Below are 14,448 nucleotides of genomic sequence, written 5' to 3' on the forward strand. Positions count from 1 at the left end.
TGCCAATATCTGAACTGTATGTCGGATCCGGCTGGGACTTTTGAAATGAAATTGTTCATCAATAATGGAAATAAAAAGTATGTGGGGTCGACATCATTGTTCTTGACCTTGACCTATTTTTTAAGGTCATGACCCAATTATAGTCATTTAAAACAATTTCACCAAAACTCCACAAAGGTTAGTACAATCAGAACGACATTACCCTCCACATAGATAGCCGAGAGCAAGGCACATTTACGCTTTATTTACATCATACCCCACCAAGTTAAAGGTCAAGAACAAATGGCGATCTGAAAAAAACATGTGTTTTTTGTCATCGCTCAATTTTGCAAATGTGGAATCTCAAAGACCGCTTCGGCTTCCAATAGGTTTTTGCTTCATAATCGTGTACCTGCACTGATGTTATGCACCTGATATTTGTTCGTGTTCTTGACCAACTTTTTTCAGATTGTGACCTAATTAACAAAAGACACCGTTTTGATCATAACTTGAATAATCTTTCTCTGATTTTCATGATGCTGAATTTTATGTGCAGATTGTAGCTGGGGACACATTTTCTTAATTTACACTCTATCCATAAATGTTGAAGGTCAAGGTCATATGTTGGTCCGTAAAAAAATATGGTCACCATTGGATCATGGGCCAAGGGTAGTCAAGCCTCTCTCGGTCAAGGGAGGTCCCTTGGCCCCTTGGTGATTGCTTTGTGATCAGAGATATCAATTGTCCAGTGAATGTGTTGCCATGGTGTTTGTAATGAGCAATCGCAGTGATATTTGCAAGTTTTGGATGACAACGTGCTCCATCTGTTTTTCATCCATTTGCACAGGTGGAAAGCTGTATTCAGCTACAGTTACAGATTTCCTTGCCGTCGATACAGTAATTTATCGGAGTATGGGTGACTCGTATCCTCTCCGCACTGTCCGCCTGGACTCGAAGTGGCTAAAAGGTAGGCAGACTGATTGAATGATGCATAACATACCTTCAGCCGTCGTGAGCATTGTTCCACCCCCCACCTTACCCTGACCCCTCCCTCCCATCACATGTTTGATTCTATATTCTTCTACGATTTATATCATAAAACATATTTGTCATAACATGCATACAGGTCTCATTTGAACTTTCATATAGGCCTTCCTTCTTCCTAGAACCAGTATTCATCGATGCGCTAGAATATGGAGAATTTGTCTACTTCTTCTTTCGAGAGATTGCTGCAGAGTTTGGAAACCTGGGAAAGGTGAGGCAATTGTAAAATCTTACCACACTTGAAATAGTCTTACCATTTGGGGATAACTCGTATGTTCTTATTTTGGGTCAGGTTCTGGAGGGGATGGAATGATGGAACATAATCTGGCCAAAGCTTGATGTACTGCCTGGATTGGTAGATGTCCTCGAAGGGATGCATTCATGATTTCCTGCAATCTGAGCGAAGCAGACTGTGGGTGTACCTTTGTCTCCTCAATCTCCAAAGCTGATGGTGTCACGAGTAGCACGCGTGTGCAAGAATGATGCTGGAGGTTCTCAGCGCGTGCTCGAGCGACATTGGACGTCTTTTGTGAAAACTCGGCTCAATTGCTCTGTGCCTGGAAAACTTGGGGAACCGCATTTCTATTTCAATGAACTACAGGCTGTGTCTGGGGTGGTTCGCATCAGTGACAGGGATATGGTGGTTGCTGTTTTCACAACACCACCCAACAGGTGTGTTGCGATCCTTGTACAGAAAAGGCTGATGTGTTATTTTTCTGTACTTGGCTGTTTTTTTTTTTTTAATTGGTGATGTAACCAAAATGGCAGAATTATTCAACCCCTCATTTCCCCCCTCCACCTCCATCCACATTCACCCCCCCCACCCCCTTTTTCTCATACATGTCAATTCTTTCTCCAATCTCCTTGTAACATACCCCCCCCCCCCAACATTCCCTTGACTGTTCCATTTCCTCCCTGACCCTTCCAACAGCTCTCAATTTATTTATGTACAATTTGCCTTCCATCCATATTTCCATGTATGTACATAATAAACAGACAGCTTCACTAGCCCAGTTGAATTTATGATAATAATAAATGTGTGTTGCTTCTAAACTTGTTTTGTCTGTTTATTATATGGTCCATGGTCGACACAGTATATTCGGCTCAGCTGTGTGCGCCTTCCACATGGAAGAAATCGATCGGGCACTGGATGGACGTTTGCAGGAGCAGCGGACACCTGACTCCTACTGGACCTTAGTTCCTGAAGACAACATTCCTCAGCCGAGGTGGGCTCAAGTTGGTTTTGGTGTGTGTGCGTGTGTGTTTTTGCCAAAATACCATGCAGGGATAGACAGTACTATGGACTTATTCCTGTCCCCATAATTAGGCCTGGCACTTGTGCAAGACGCGGTTCAGCTCAGCAATACCAGAGTTCTGTAAACTTCCCAGATCCAGCCTTGGCATTCATCAAAACCCACACACAAGCAGCATCTGCTGTGCCTTCCACTTCACACCGGCCCTGGCTTGTCCACTCCTCCAGCAGGTATTTTTCGTACTGCATTTAATTTAAAATAGAATCCAGGCTGACCTGTTCATTTATGCAAATAAGGTACTCTGCTTCACTTCATTGCCTGTTCGTACCCTTAATGTTATGTGGTGTCACAAAGCATACAATATTCCTGGTGGAAAGTCCTCTGTTTTATGCTTAATTTGTTTTGCTCTTGATTCCTGAAGGCAGAAAGTTTGTTTTTTTGTATGTTCATGCCTTTTGGCCTTAGGACCAGACTAGAGAGTCCGTAGAACTGTTTAACTAGAGACTTTATGGAACACCTTACCCCCACACAGTCAGGAGAAAAAAGGACATGGGCGGGGTCTGCGAGCGGCAAATTTGATTGGTCGGGACGATGTAAAATGCCATAATATTTTGTTCAAATACTTCGAAATGGAAGGTTTTTGAAAGTGCCAAAAAGGCGATTTGTGTTCCACAGTGTTTAAGTATATAATTAATTTGAAACAAAATAAAGATTTTAAAGGTCTTGGAAAAAACACTTTTTGCGGAAGTTTATCGATGTGGTATTTTACACCATTATATTTAACATGTCACATCAGTTCTTCATGCCTGTTGTTTGTGTCCTTTATGACGTCCTTTAAAACAGTAAGCTTCCTGTTTGGAATGATTTTCAATGTTTGTTTGGTTGGCAAACAGAAGTGTTTTTTTTTTTTTAATCTCACTCCTCTGTGCATGCGCGATCAGGACAAATTCAGAGTGAAAACACTTTTAAATGGCAGACTTGTCTTCCTATTCGTGCTCAAAATATAACATTCAATTGAAATTAAGTTGTTTTTGATCATAAACTGACGTTTGTGGACAGACAGACAAAGTGAACCAATTGCTGAACCCCGCTTTTTTCTTCGCGAGCGTGGGGAAATTGTATGACCATGCATTTTGATCTCTCAAGGCCTGGATGTAAGTGTATTCGTTTGACAACATTTGTATGACTGTGTACTTCTGTCTTTGGGTTGAAGTACATGTGCCCAGCTTTGGTGGTGATATTTTGTATTTTTCCATCTCGAGAAAGATTAACTGTTTTTCGTGTGACCATTCATTTCGGCCTGAAGGCCAGAATTTATGTTTAATCGTAATGCCGTGCATTTTGGCCTTGGGGCCAAGGTGCATGCACATGCATTAGTTTGACAAGATTTGTTTTCCTGAGTATCTTGGTCCTTGGGTTGAAGTTCCAGTGCTTAGATTTATCCGAATGTCTGGATTATTTTCACCATTTTTATATAAAGGTGTTTCCTAACAGAGAAATAGCAAGCTGTTCTTGGACAACTATGCCTTTTGGCCTTTGGGCCAAAGTGCATATGTGTTTGTCTGACAAGCTCTGTATTCTGTATGACCATATTACTTTGGTCTCTGAGCTGAAATACAAAATACATGTGTTTAGATTGGTCATAATACTTTTACAGATAGATTATACAGTATATTAAGCTCTTTCTAAAGGTTTGGCAGTCAATCCATGCTCATAAAAATAAAGGACCTTTTTCAGTCTCTTACATTGCAATAGCAATTCGTATTCAACTTGAGAAAGTAAGACATGTCACTCTTACTTATGAGTGCCTATGCATGCAAACGAAGGAATCCCCTGGCTTATTATTATATACTTATTCTGCACGATAGTTGCCATTGCCGTCCGTTTATATTACTGTGCTTTGCATGGCCCCAAAATGCAGTGTTCATTGAACTATTTTATATTTCTCCTCATTCATTTTTGGTGCCATTTTCCCCTGACGACAGTGTCCATGTCTGTGCCATTCAGGAAAACGCCCAAATTAAAAAACTGTGCAGAGAAACTCAATAGGTTTATAAATATAGGCTGTCAGGATGGCCTTGAGGTACAGTCCAGCCTTTTCATAAACACTCGCCTCTACTGTAAGCTGCCGAGCCTCGGTTTGAATCCTGACCCAGCAATAAACTTTCATCCCAGTGTTTCACAGGCAGGGTGATTAATCAGTGTGTGTGTGTCATACCTCAGATGGATGTTAAACTCGGTGTCCCATCTGCCGGTATTAGTGGGTGGATGTTAAAGATCACACAGTGTCCTCAGTGAAGAGTAGGCGAACTATCGCTGCCACCCTGAACAACTTCCAAATTCTTGCAATAACTACTGCTGGGAAGGCAATGGCAAACCACCCAGTATAATCCTTGCCAATAAACTGCTTTGGCAGCAATGATGTTCTGTAACAGAGCATGGTACATCGGAATCTGTGTGTGTGTGTGTGTGTGTGTGTGTGTGTGTGTGTGTGTGTGTGTGTGTGTGTGTGTGTGTGTGTGTGTGTGTGTGTGTGTGTGTGTGTGTGTGTGTGTGTGTGTGTGTGTGTGTGTGTGTGTGTGTGAGTGAGACATGTATATACTGTATATACACATAAAAATCTAGGGTTAGAATTGCCGACCTCCTAGATTCAGAGCAGACTGTCCTACCATTATGCCAACGAGTGTGGTTATATTGTATCGCAATTTACTCTGGCTCGTGATCCAAGACGTACACCGGATGATGGATTTGCATGGGTTAGTCCCATCATGCTCATTTATGTGGAAACACGACCTTTCACTTTCTGAATTGATTTATTATTGTGTGTCGTGCTTGGATTTGTGTCTGCAATTCGAGATCCGGATTCAGACTCACAGAAGCGCACGGTTTGAAACATCACCGTCCAAGACCGCTATTCTTTCGCAAACCCTGTGACCATCGCCACTGCCCCTTTTGGGTCGAGATTTATGGAAATGGTCTTGTGCAGATATCTTTTTCTCTCTTCCTGTTCATATCGCATCCACCAGGGATCGGCTGTTGAAAATATCCATTGATCCCGTTGCTGGACCTTGGGGTAACCGCTCGGTGCTGTACCTTGGCTCCGAGCATGGGTTGCTCTTGAAAGTTCTAGTTCGTCCTGGCTTACCTGGCCTGGTGCTGGAGGAGATTCACGTGTACAACCCACACATGTAAGATACATTTGTCTGCTTGTTGATAAGCATTTTGTAATCTCATCATGAATCTCCAGTAGTCCTTTTTGCTGTAACTGGAAGTTTTATTGTTTGGGTGTCTTTCTCAGCTGTGGTGAGTCGGGAAGCAGAGATGTACGAGGACTGCAAATAGATGCCAGTCGACACACCATATACGTCGCCTTTGCACACTGCCTGCTGCGTTTGCCTCTGAGCCGCTGTGAGCGACACGGATACTGCCAAAGGTCTGTCACTATTACTACCTGCTTGTGCTTCGACTTCGCTCTTTCCCTGTTAATTGTGCCAACTGCCTTTAGAATCTTTCACCTCACACTCAAAAATTGAAAAAATGAGCTACCACAGGAGGTAAAAGTTTTTGTTTGTAGCCGTAAGCTTTGTCTTTTCTGCAATTTGAGATCCGTTCATATTTTTTCAGTCAATTATTATTATTGCTGAAAATTTGCACAAATTTATACGTTTTACTTTCCAGATGATCAAACGTTCATGTTTGTGTCTGGAATTCTGGGATATTTTCAGGTTTTTTTTGTCTTTGGGATGTCAGGATGGCCAAGATGTATGCACTCTTTCCTCAAAGCTGTCTTGCCTGAGTTTGAATCCAGACCAAGCCAATGCAGTATTTTGTCTTCCGTTTGATTATGTTTGTACCATATCCTGATGCAGTGTGGACTGTGCTTCCCCGCTGACGGGCCTCTGGTAGCTTGTACATGTTGTATTTGAGCCTGGGAAGTAACTGCTGAAATCTATCTGTCCAGGTTCCTCCCGACATCTGTTTTTGTTGTTCCATTCACACTCCTTTCTACTTTTTCACAATTCTCTTTATTCATTCTAATTCTTGTTTTTTCTTTTATCTCTTTTATTCTCAATCTCTCTTTCTTTATCTATCTGTCCAGGGAGAAGTGAATTCTTGCAGAAATTTTTCTGTAAGGCTCACTTTGCTGCGCCTGGATAGGTTTGAGGGTAGGGGAAGAGCAGCTGAAACCCAAATTCTATCCAGGTTCCTCCTGATGACTCCATCTTCATTCTTTACTTATTTGGGTTCCTTCTGATGACTCCAGTGCAGTATTTGGTCTTCCTTTTGACTATACTGTCATGCTGGTGTTCCACAGGCAGGGTGATTCATCAATGTGTGGCATCGTCTCTCGGATGAATGTTAAACTTGGCGTCCCATCTGGTGGCATTAGTTGGTGAGGCCTCAGTCACATTTGCTCTACGGCGAGGATAAGGCGGCCATACGCCCTCTGAATTGACAGAAACGTGCGGCGGCCGCAGAGAAACTGAGGTGGTCTCAGGGTGGCCCTACGCCGTTTGGCTATATTTTACAGGCCGTAGGGTCGTCGTGGAATGAAATCGCGGAGTTATAACTTCTTTTCATTTGTACGCTCGCCGTAGCAATTAGACAAGCCAAGCTATGATGTAGATGTGTTCCACGTCGACCGTACATAGGGCGTGCGGTGGGCTTGCGTTTTCCGTGTGGCTGCCGTAAGCTCTTCTCCATGAAAAATGAATTTTCCCAACCCCCCAAAAATTACGGCGGCCACACGTAAAATGCAAGCCTACCTGTCTACCTCTTCAGATGCATGTGGGACGGCACGCTGACTGAGCTGATGTGCATACGTCGAAAAATTTCAAGCATGGAAAATTTGTCTAACACCTCGACGTACTACGACGTATGCCAGCGTACAAAGACGTATGCCAGCGTACTATGAAAAAAGCCAGCATACTACGACGTATGCCAGCGTGCCCTTAACGTATACAAACTTACCCATAACGTATTCGACATGTGCCAGCGTTTTAGCCAAATTTTGCATACATCAGGCATACGCTGGCTAAATAGTCAAGGTGTGACAGGGCCTTAACTACCGAGGCTGATAAAGACACCAGAATAGATCGATATAGTATAAATCGGGAGATCGTTAAAATGCCAAATTGTACACCTTCTTCACTTTCTTTCATCAACCAAGCACAATAAAGGCTGAAACGATTACAATGACACTAATTTCTAACGCGAGGAAGTGACATTGTTTCTGGGGATTAGGCTTTGTTTAATTCACCATGTAAGTTCTGAGGGGGTGTGCATCATCCAATAATATGCACTATATCAAATGGTCATATAACATGGGGTAAAGTTTCAATTTCTTCCTTTGAACGGTTTTCGATGTACGCTCAATATGCGTGATATCAAATGATCATGTAACATGTGGGAGAGTTTTGATTTTCTCCGTTGAACAGTTTTCGATGTACACTCGATATGCGCCACATCAAATGGTCATGTAACATGGAGTAAAGTTTCAATTTCCTCCTTTGAGCGGTTTTCGATGCACACTCTATATGCGCCACAATCAAGTGATCATATAACATGTGGGAAAGTTTCAATTTCCTCCGTTGAATGGTTTTCGATGTAGGCTCAATATGCGTTCTATCAAATGGTTATGTAACATGAGGTAAAGTTTCAATTTCATCATTTGAACGGTTTTCGATGTACGCTCAATATGCGCAATATCAAATGGTCATGTAACATGTGGGAGAGTTTTGATTTCCTCCGTTGAACAGTTTTCGATGCACACTCAATATGCGCGATATCAAATGATCATGTGGTAAATTCTTCTGTTGAACAGTTTTCGATGTACAGTCAATATGCGCGATATCAAATGGTCATGTAACATGGGGTAAAGTTTCAATTTCCTCATTTGAGCGGTTTTCGATGCACACTCAATATGCGCCACAATCAAGTGATCATATAACATGTTGGAAAGTTTCAATTTCCTCCGTTGAACAGTTTTTGATGTACACTCAATATGCGTGATATCAAACGGGCATGTAGCATGTGGTAAAGTTTCAATTTCCTCCGTTGAACGGTTTTCAATGATTGCTCAATACGCGCGATATCAAATGGTCATGTAACATGGGGTTAAGTTTCGATTTCCTCCATTGAACAGTTTTTGATGTACACTCAGTATGCACGATATCAAATGGTCATGTAACATGTGATAAATTCCTCCTTTGAACAGTTTTCGATGTACACTCACTATGCACGATATCAAATGATCATATAACATGTGGTAAAGTTTCAATCTCCTCCATTGAACAGTTTTTGATGTACACTCAATCTGTGCAATATCAAATGGTCATCATGTAACATGTGGGAGAGTTTTGATTTCCTCCGTTGAACAGTTTTCGATACACACTCAATATACGCGATAGCAAATGATCATGTAATATGAGGTAAAGTTTCAATTTCCTCCATTGAACAGTTTTTGATGTTCATTCAATATCCGCGATATCAAATGATCATGTAACATGTGGGAAAGTTTCGATTTCCTCCGTTGAACAGTTATTTCCGATGCACACTCAATATGCGCGATATCAAATTATCATGGAACATGTGGTAAATTCTTCCTTTGAACAGTTTTCGATGTACACTCAATATGCGCCACATCAAATGGTCATGTGACATGGGGTAAAGTTTCAATTTCCTCAGTTGAGCGGTTTTCGATGCACACTCGATATGCGCTATAATCAAGTGATCACACAACATGTGGGAAAGTTTCAATTTCCTCCGTTGAACAGTTTTTGATGAACACTCAATATGCACGATATCAAATGGTCATGAAAAATGTGGTGAATTCCTCCGTTGAACAGTTTTCGATGTACACTCAATATGCGCTATATCAAATGGTCATGTAACATGTGGTAAAGTTTCAATTTCCTCTGTTGAAGGGTTTTCACAAAACGCTCAATATGTGCGATATCAAATGGTGATGTAATATGTGGTAAAGTTTCAATTTCCTCCTTTGAACAGTTTTCGCAGTTGTTGATGTCCCCTCAATATGCGCTATATAAAATGAACATGTAACACGTGGTAAAGTTTCAATTTCCTCCGTTGAACAGTTTTTGATGTACACTCAATATGCGCGATATCAAATGGTCATGTAACATGTGCTAAAGTTTCAATTTCCTCCGTTGAACAGTTTTTGATGTACACTCAATATGCGCGATATCAAATGGTCATGTAACATGTGCTAAAGTTTCAATTTGCTCTGTTGAACAGTTTTTGATGTACACTCAATATGTACGATATCAAATGGTCATGAACAGGTATAAGAGTGAGTAAAAAAATTAGCTGAAAAAAAACGATGGGCCGAGGCGAAAAAATTGTAGGCCGGGGTTCAGGGGCCGCCCAGGCCCCTGAACGCTAAAGGTTCCAGGTGTTCTCACCTGCATTCTACTGCATTTCCTGGTCCCTTTTAAGAAGATTGTGTATAGTGTTGTCCTTGTTAACAGGGTAAAAGCACTGAAGACAATCATTGAAGACATGAAATTCATCTTGCAAATTATTAATCAATGTTGTAATGTAAATTATTGTCAAAATTCATTGTACAAATCATGAATCAATCTGTAGGATAATATTCTTTCATTGTCTTTATAGCAAATTAAACAAAGTTGACAATAATCGATACCAAGTTGCATAATAAGTTTGCATAATAAGTTCACAATAATTGATACCAAGTTGCATAATAAGTTTGCATAATAAGTTGACAATAATTGATAACAAGTTACACTAAAAGTTTGCATAATAAGTTCACAATTGCTAACACTGTGGCATCCACTCGTTGTTGAGTTCTTGAGTCGATAATGTCGACAGGCGCCTAACCACTGAACATTGTTCACTTCTTTGTCTTTTGGTTCAGGTTGTGCTTTTTCTTGCTTGCATGTTGGTGGGAAAGTCTTGCCTTCTTTGCAGCCTTCTCAGTCAGTTATTTGGTCTTGCGCTTGGTCAACTTACTGAGAGCAGCTGCACCCACTTCTCGCCTTCTTTCTTCTTCTTTGTCCCTCCTGTCTGCCAGTTCTGCCTTGTAGGTTTTTTAGGCTCCCCTCATGTTCTTGCACAGGTCTAGGTCTATGGGACTGTGCAGTTTGTCAGTCCTACTGTAGTACTCCACTGTAGTTTTTCCTGATGATCGAAGATTGTACTTGACACCCATCACTGCGCTGTAGGTCTCCATGTTTAGTCGGTGTGATCTGACATCCAAGACATCTCCCATGAGATTGAAGGCACTCTCAACTTGTGGCCCATGGAAGCAGGACAGCAAAGCCTTCACCATTCTTGAGAGAAGGGGGTACTTTCCACCTTCAAAGACCTTGGTCCACCAGTCGTTGATGCGAGCAGACTCATCTTCCTGAGCTGGTGGCAGGCTAGAGTCGATCTGGAAACTCCGAACCTCCAGTTCAAAGGCATCACATTCCTCTGGTGCAAGGACATTTGTCACCAGGCATCGCAACTTCAGGAGCTGCTCCTGGCTGAGTGTGCCCTCTGCTGAGTGGATCAATTGCTGAGGCACTTCTGAGGACAGCATTATGCAGGGGCATTTTCTTCTGGAGGTACTTTCCATATGTCACCTAGGCCTTTTCCACACTCTGCAAGTCATGCACTTTTCCATCTCCACTACGGGCAGTGTTGACAATCTCAGACACACCAACTCCAAGAAACATCTTCTTCACTTGTAGCAGGTTGGCTTTCTCATCCAGGTCGAGGGTCTGAAGTCTCTTGCCTGAGGATGGCAGCTTCTCAGGTTTGACAAAGCAGGCCATGAACTCTCGAACAAGGTCCACCTGCTGGTCATTGAGCTTGTAGATCTGTGGGGCCTTCATCTCAAACAGGAGAACGTACTTCTTCAGCACCGGGAACACTGATGTATAGAACATCAATATCAGTCTCATCAATTTCTTCTTGTGGAAGACTCGCTGCAGTATACGCTCCTTTCGTGCCTTGCCATCTTTGGTCATATTCTTCTTCTTCAGAACATCATGGATCTGGCGTATTCTCTCCTTGGCTTTTGTGTCTCCGTGCCTGTGATGGTAGACCTCCACAACCCATGAGAAGTAGTGTGTGCGATCAGCTTGAGAGAGGAAGCCAACGTAGAAGACAACAAAGGCATCCCACAGCCGCAGAGTGTCAACACTGACATCATACACAGAGATCCACCTGTGACTGACATACCGCTCTGGCATGGTATACCTGACACCAATCAGCCCACAGATTTTCTGCAAGAACTGTTTTAAGTCAGGTGACCACTTGAAGTCATTGTAGATGTCAGAGAGCATGCGCTCTGCGAAGTTGTCGAATGGGTCGCTCAGCTTCTTGGACGCATTGTGAGCATGGTGACAGGAGTCCCCATCTATGTCCAACATGTGTGGGGCATTGTTTTCCCTGATGCGAACTTCGACTCCTGACTTGGATCCCCGCATGACTGAGCAGGAGTCCATGAGGATGGATATGCAGTTCTTCCACAGTAGCTCATACTTCTTCAACAAGTCAACCAGTTCCTGGTGCAATGAGGCACTGTCCACTTTGATCACAACAAGGGACTCTTGATGCTGCACTATGACCTGCTTATGCAGTGGGCTGTAGTAACTGGCCAGGACACACAAGACCCTCTGATGGTTTGTGCTTGTTGACTCAATGTTCAGAGAGAAGTATTCCCTCTGCAGTGCTGATATCAACTGGTGATGTACGGTATGTCCTAGTCCAAACCTAAGCTTGTAGGAAGCAGATGTCCTGTCCATTGTGAGCTGACCAAGGGCCTTTGCATCCAGGTTGAGTGCTTTGGCCAGGCTTATCAGTTCAGGGGCAAGGCTGAATGGTAGGGAATGCTGTGCGAGGAAGGCAAGGACCATGGCTTGAGCATTGGATACCCTGTCACCTATTGGTACAGCAGGCATCGGTGTACAGGGGATGGGGGCAGTAGAAGCAACAGTGCAAGAGGTAGCAGAAGGTCGAGGAAACACCTGGAGAAAAAGCAAAACTCAAAGCCAATGCAGAGTAAAAAAAGAAAAGCCAATTACCATTTATAATACGTGCTTCAGAAAGTGAATACAGTGACCAGTACAGTGATTACACTAAGCCTCAGACTATTAGTCATTGCCAGGTGCTATTGGTGGTAAACAAGATTGAGCCAATTCTGAGTTGTGGCTTGCTTGCCAATTAACATAATTTATTACTGTAGTGAAAGTGCACCACACCACACTACACTACATTGACAGCATAGATGTCTACTGTGTACATGTATACTGATAACTGTACATATATAAAGCCCAAGGCTATATTTACCATGAAGACTGTAATTGGATGCCCGGATTCTCTGAATATCACGATGCTTCTTGCTCTCCGCATGGGATTCCAATGACTTGTACCCACGTCCTCCATAAACAATCTCCTTTGAGCGCCATGTGCATATAGCCTTTCCTGGCTGGGCTATCTTTTGAATGAAAGCCCCACAAGCCACCGTACCGCATGGCATATGCTCCAGCCATTCTCACTTCCAGGAATTCTTGCAAGTCTTGTCAATTAGTGCAGCCAAACAAGCATCACAATCCCGGGACAGCCTGCGGATACTGAATGCGGCCATGTTTTAGAAGCGGCCTTGGCCTTGCACACTCAGAACACCACGCCTCTAGCTCGATTAATGCTGCTGTGACAGTTTCAGGAGTAATGCGGCAAGGTGGTCTGAATGTTATGTTAATGAATCTGGCAATGACGTCAGTGCAGAGTGCCGGGAATCTGTATTAGGGACCTCAGAATACTTTTTTATAAAGATCGTCGGTGGCGTGAAATCACTCCCAACAATTGACTTAACCCCCCCCCCATACCCCCTTTTTTTTCTCAACGGATTTGTGCTTAACTCATGAACGTTCCTGGGTGAATAAATTCGCGGAATTTTCTCATGCCGGCATGAAACATGTGGTGAATTCCTCCGTTGAACAGTTTTCGATGTACACTCGATATGCGCTATATCAAATGGTCATGTAACATGTGGTAAAGTTTCAATTTCCTCTGTTGAACAGTTTTCACAAAACGCTCAATATGTGCGATATGAAATGGTGATGTAATATGTGGTAAAGTTTCAATTTCCTCCTTTGAACAGTTTTCGATGTACACTCACTATGCACGATATCAAATGGTCATGAACATGTGGTAAAGTTTCCATTTCCTCCGTTGAACAGTTTTCGATGTACACTCACGATGCACGATATCAAATGGTCATGAAACGTATGATAAAGTTTCAATTTCCTCCGTTGAACAGTTTTTGATGTTCACTCAATACGCGCGATATCAAATGATCATGTAACATGTGGGAAAGTTTCATTTCCCTCCGTTGAACAGTTTTTGATGTTCACTCAATATGTGCGATATCAAATGATCATGTAACATGTGGGAAAGTTTCAATTTCCTCCATTGAATAGTTTTTGATGTACACTCAATATGCGCTATATCAAATGATCATGTAACATGTGGGAAAGTTTAATTTCCCTCGGTTGAACAGTTTTCGATGTACGCTCTTAACAAGATGTAGACAGGTACACACATACGTTGTATGTATGCAGCTGATTGCTTAACCCCGCTTTACGCTTTGCACGCAGGGTAATGAACTTGTGGTTTGATAATTAAGGCTTTGGTTTGGACACAATGGTGATTCATCCATGGTCTAATCGGTGTTGACATTATGTATATTAGGACCTTCTGACCCCACATTATTTACTGACCTTTTGGATTCATGAAGGTGTGTCTTCTAAATTTTATTTATTTTTCCAATTTTCTTCTACACAGTAGAGGCTCGTGGAAGAGCTAGTACAAGCACACTGAACAGATCAGAATACAACAGAATAAAGGAACGTCAAAGAGAGGGGGGAAACACCAACTGCAGAGTCGAAGGCCAAGACAGAAGGAGGCGGACAATCAATGCGTGTGGGTGGAATGGGGGGGGGGGGGCAGGAGAGAATGCATGGGGTGGACAAGATGGATACAGAAGGAAACTCATTATCATGTGATTATCTCTGAGAGTGAAATTCCAAACTCTGTTGTATAGATTAATTCCTTCTGAGTTTTCTGGTTCTGGGTTCCAATCTTCGTGGATTTGAATCCAACAAAAAAAAAATATCATTCTGCTATGGTGGTTGCCAAAGGC

At 42.5% G+C, this 14,448-nt stretch overlaps 1 protein-coding gene across 3 annotated transcripts in view; it reads left to right on the forward strand.

Annotated features, from left to right (window-relative positions):
- Positions 1–9,669, forward strand: part of LOC147027871 (semaphorin-6A-like) — a 200,432-nt gene extending 190,763 nt beyond the window's left edge. For all 3 annotated transcript variants that reach the window (XM_085877585.1, XM_085877586.1, XM_085877584.1), the window contains 7 exons: positions 827–946; positions 1,146–1,234; positions 1,469–1,695; positions 2,118–2,249; positions 2,351–2,506; positions 5,303–5,464; positions 5,575–9,669. In XM_085877585.1, the coding sequence (XP_085733711.1) occupies positions 827–946; positions 1,146–1,234; positions 1,469–1,695; positions 2,118–2,249; positions 2,351–2,506; positions 5,303–5,464; positions 5,575–5,809 (1,121 nt within the window). In that variant the 3' untranslated portion in view covers positions 5,810–9,669. The remainder of the gene's footprint in view (positions 1–826; positions 947–1,145; positions 1,235–1,468; positions 1,696–2,117; positions 2,250–2,350; positions 2,507–5,302; positions 5,465–5,574) is intronic.
- Positions 9,670–14,448: the final 4,779 nt, after the last annotated feature.

The sequence above is a fragment of the Eptatretus burgeri genome, chromosome 4 (genome assembly GCF_056783735.1).
Source record: "Eptatretus burgeri isolate ZD-2024b chromosome 4, Ebu_testis_v1, whole genome shotgun sequence".
In the NCBI taxonomy this organism is placed as follows: domain Eukaryota; kingdom Metazoa; phylum Chordata; class Myxini; order Myxiniformes; family Myxinidae; genus Eptatretus; species Eptatretus burgeri.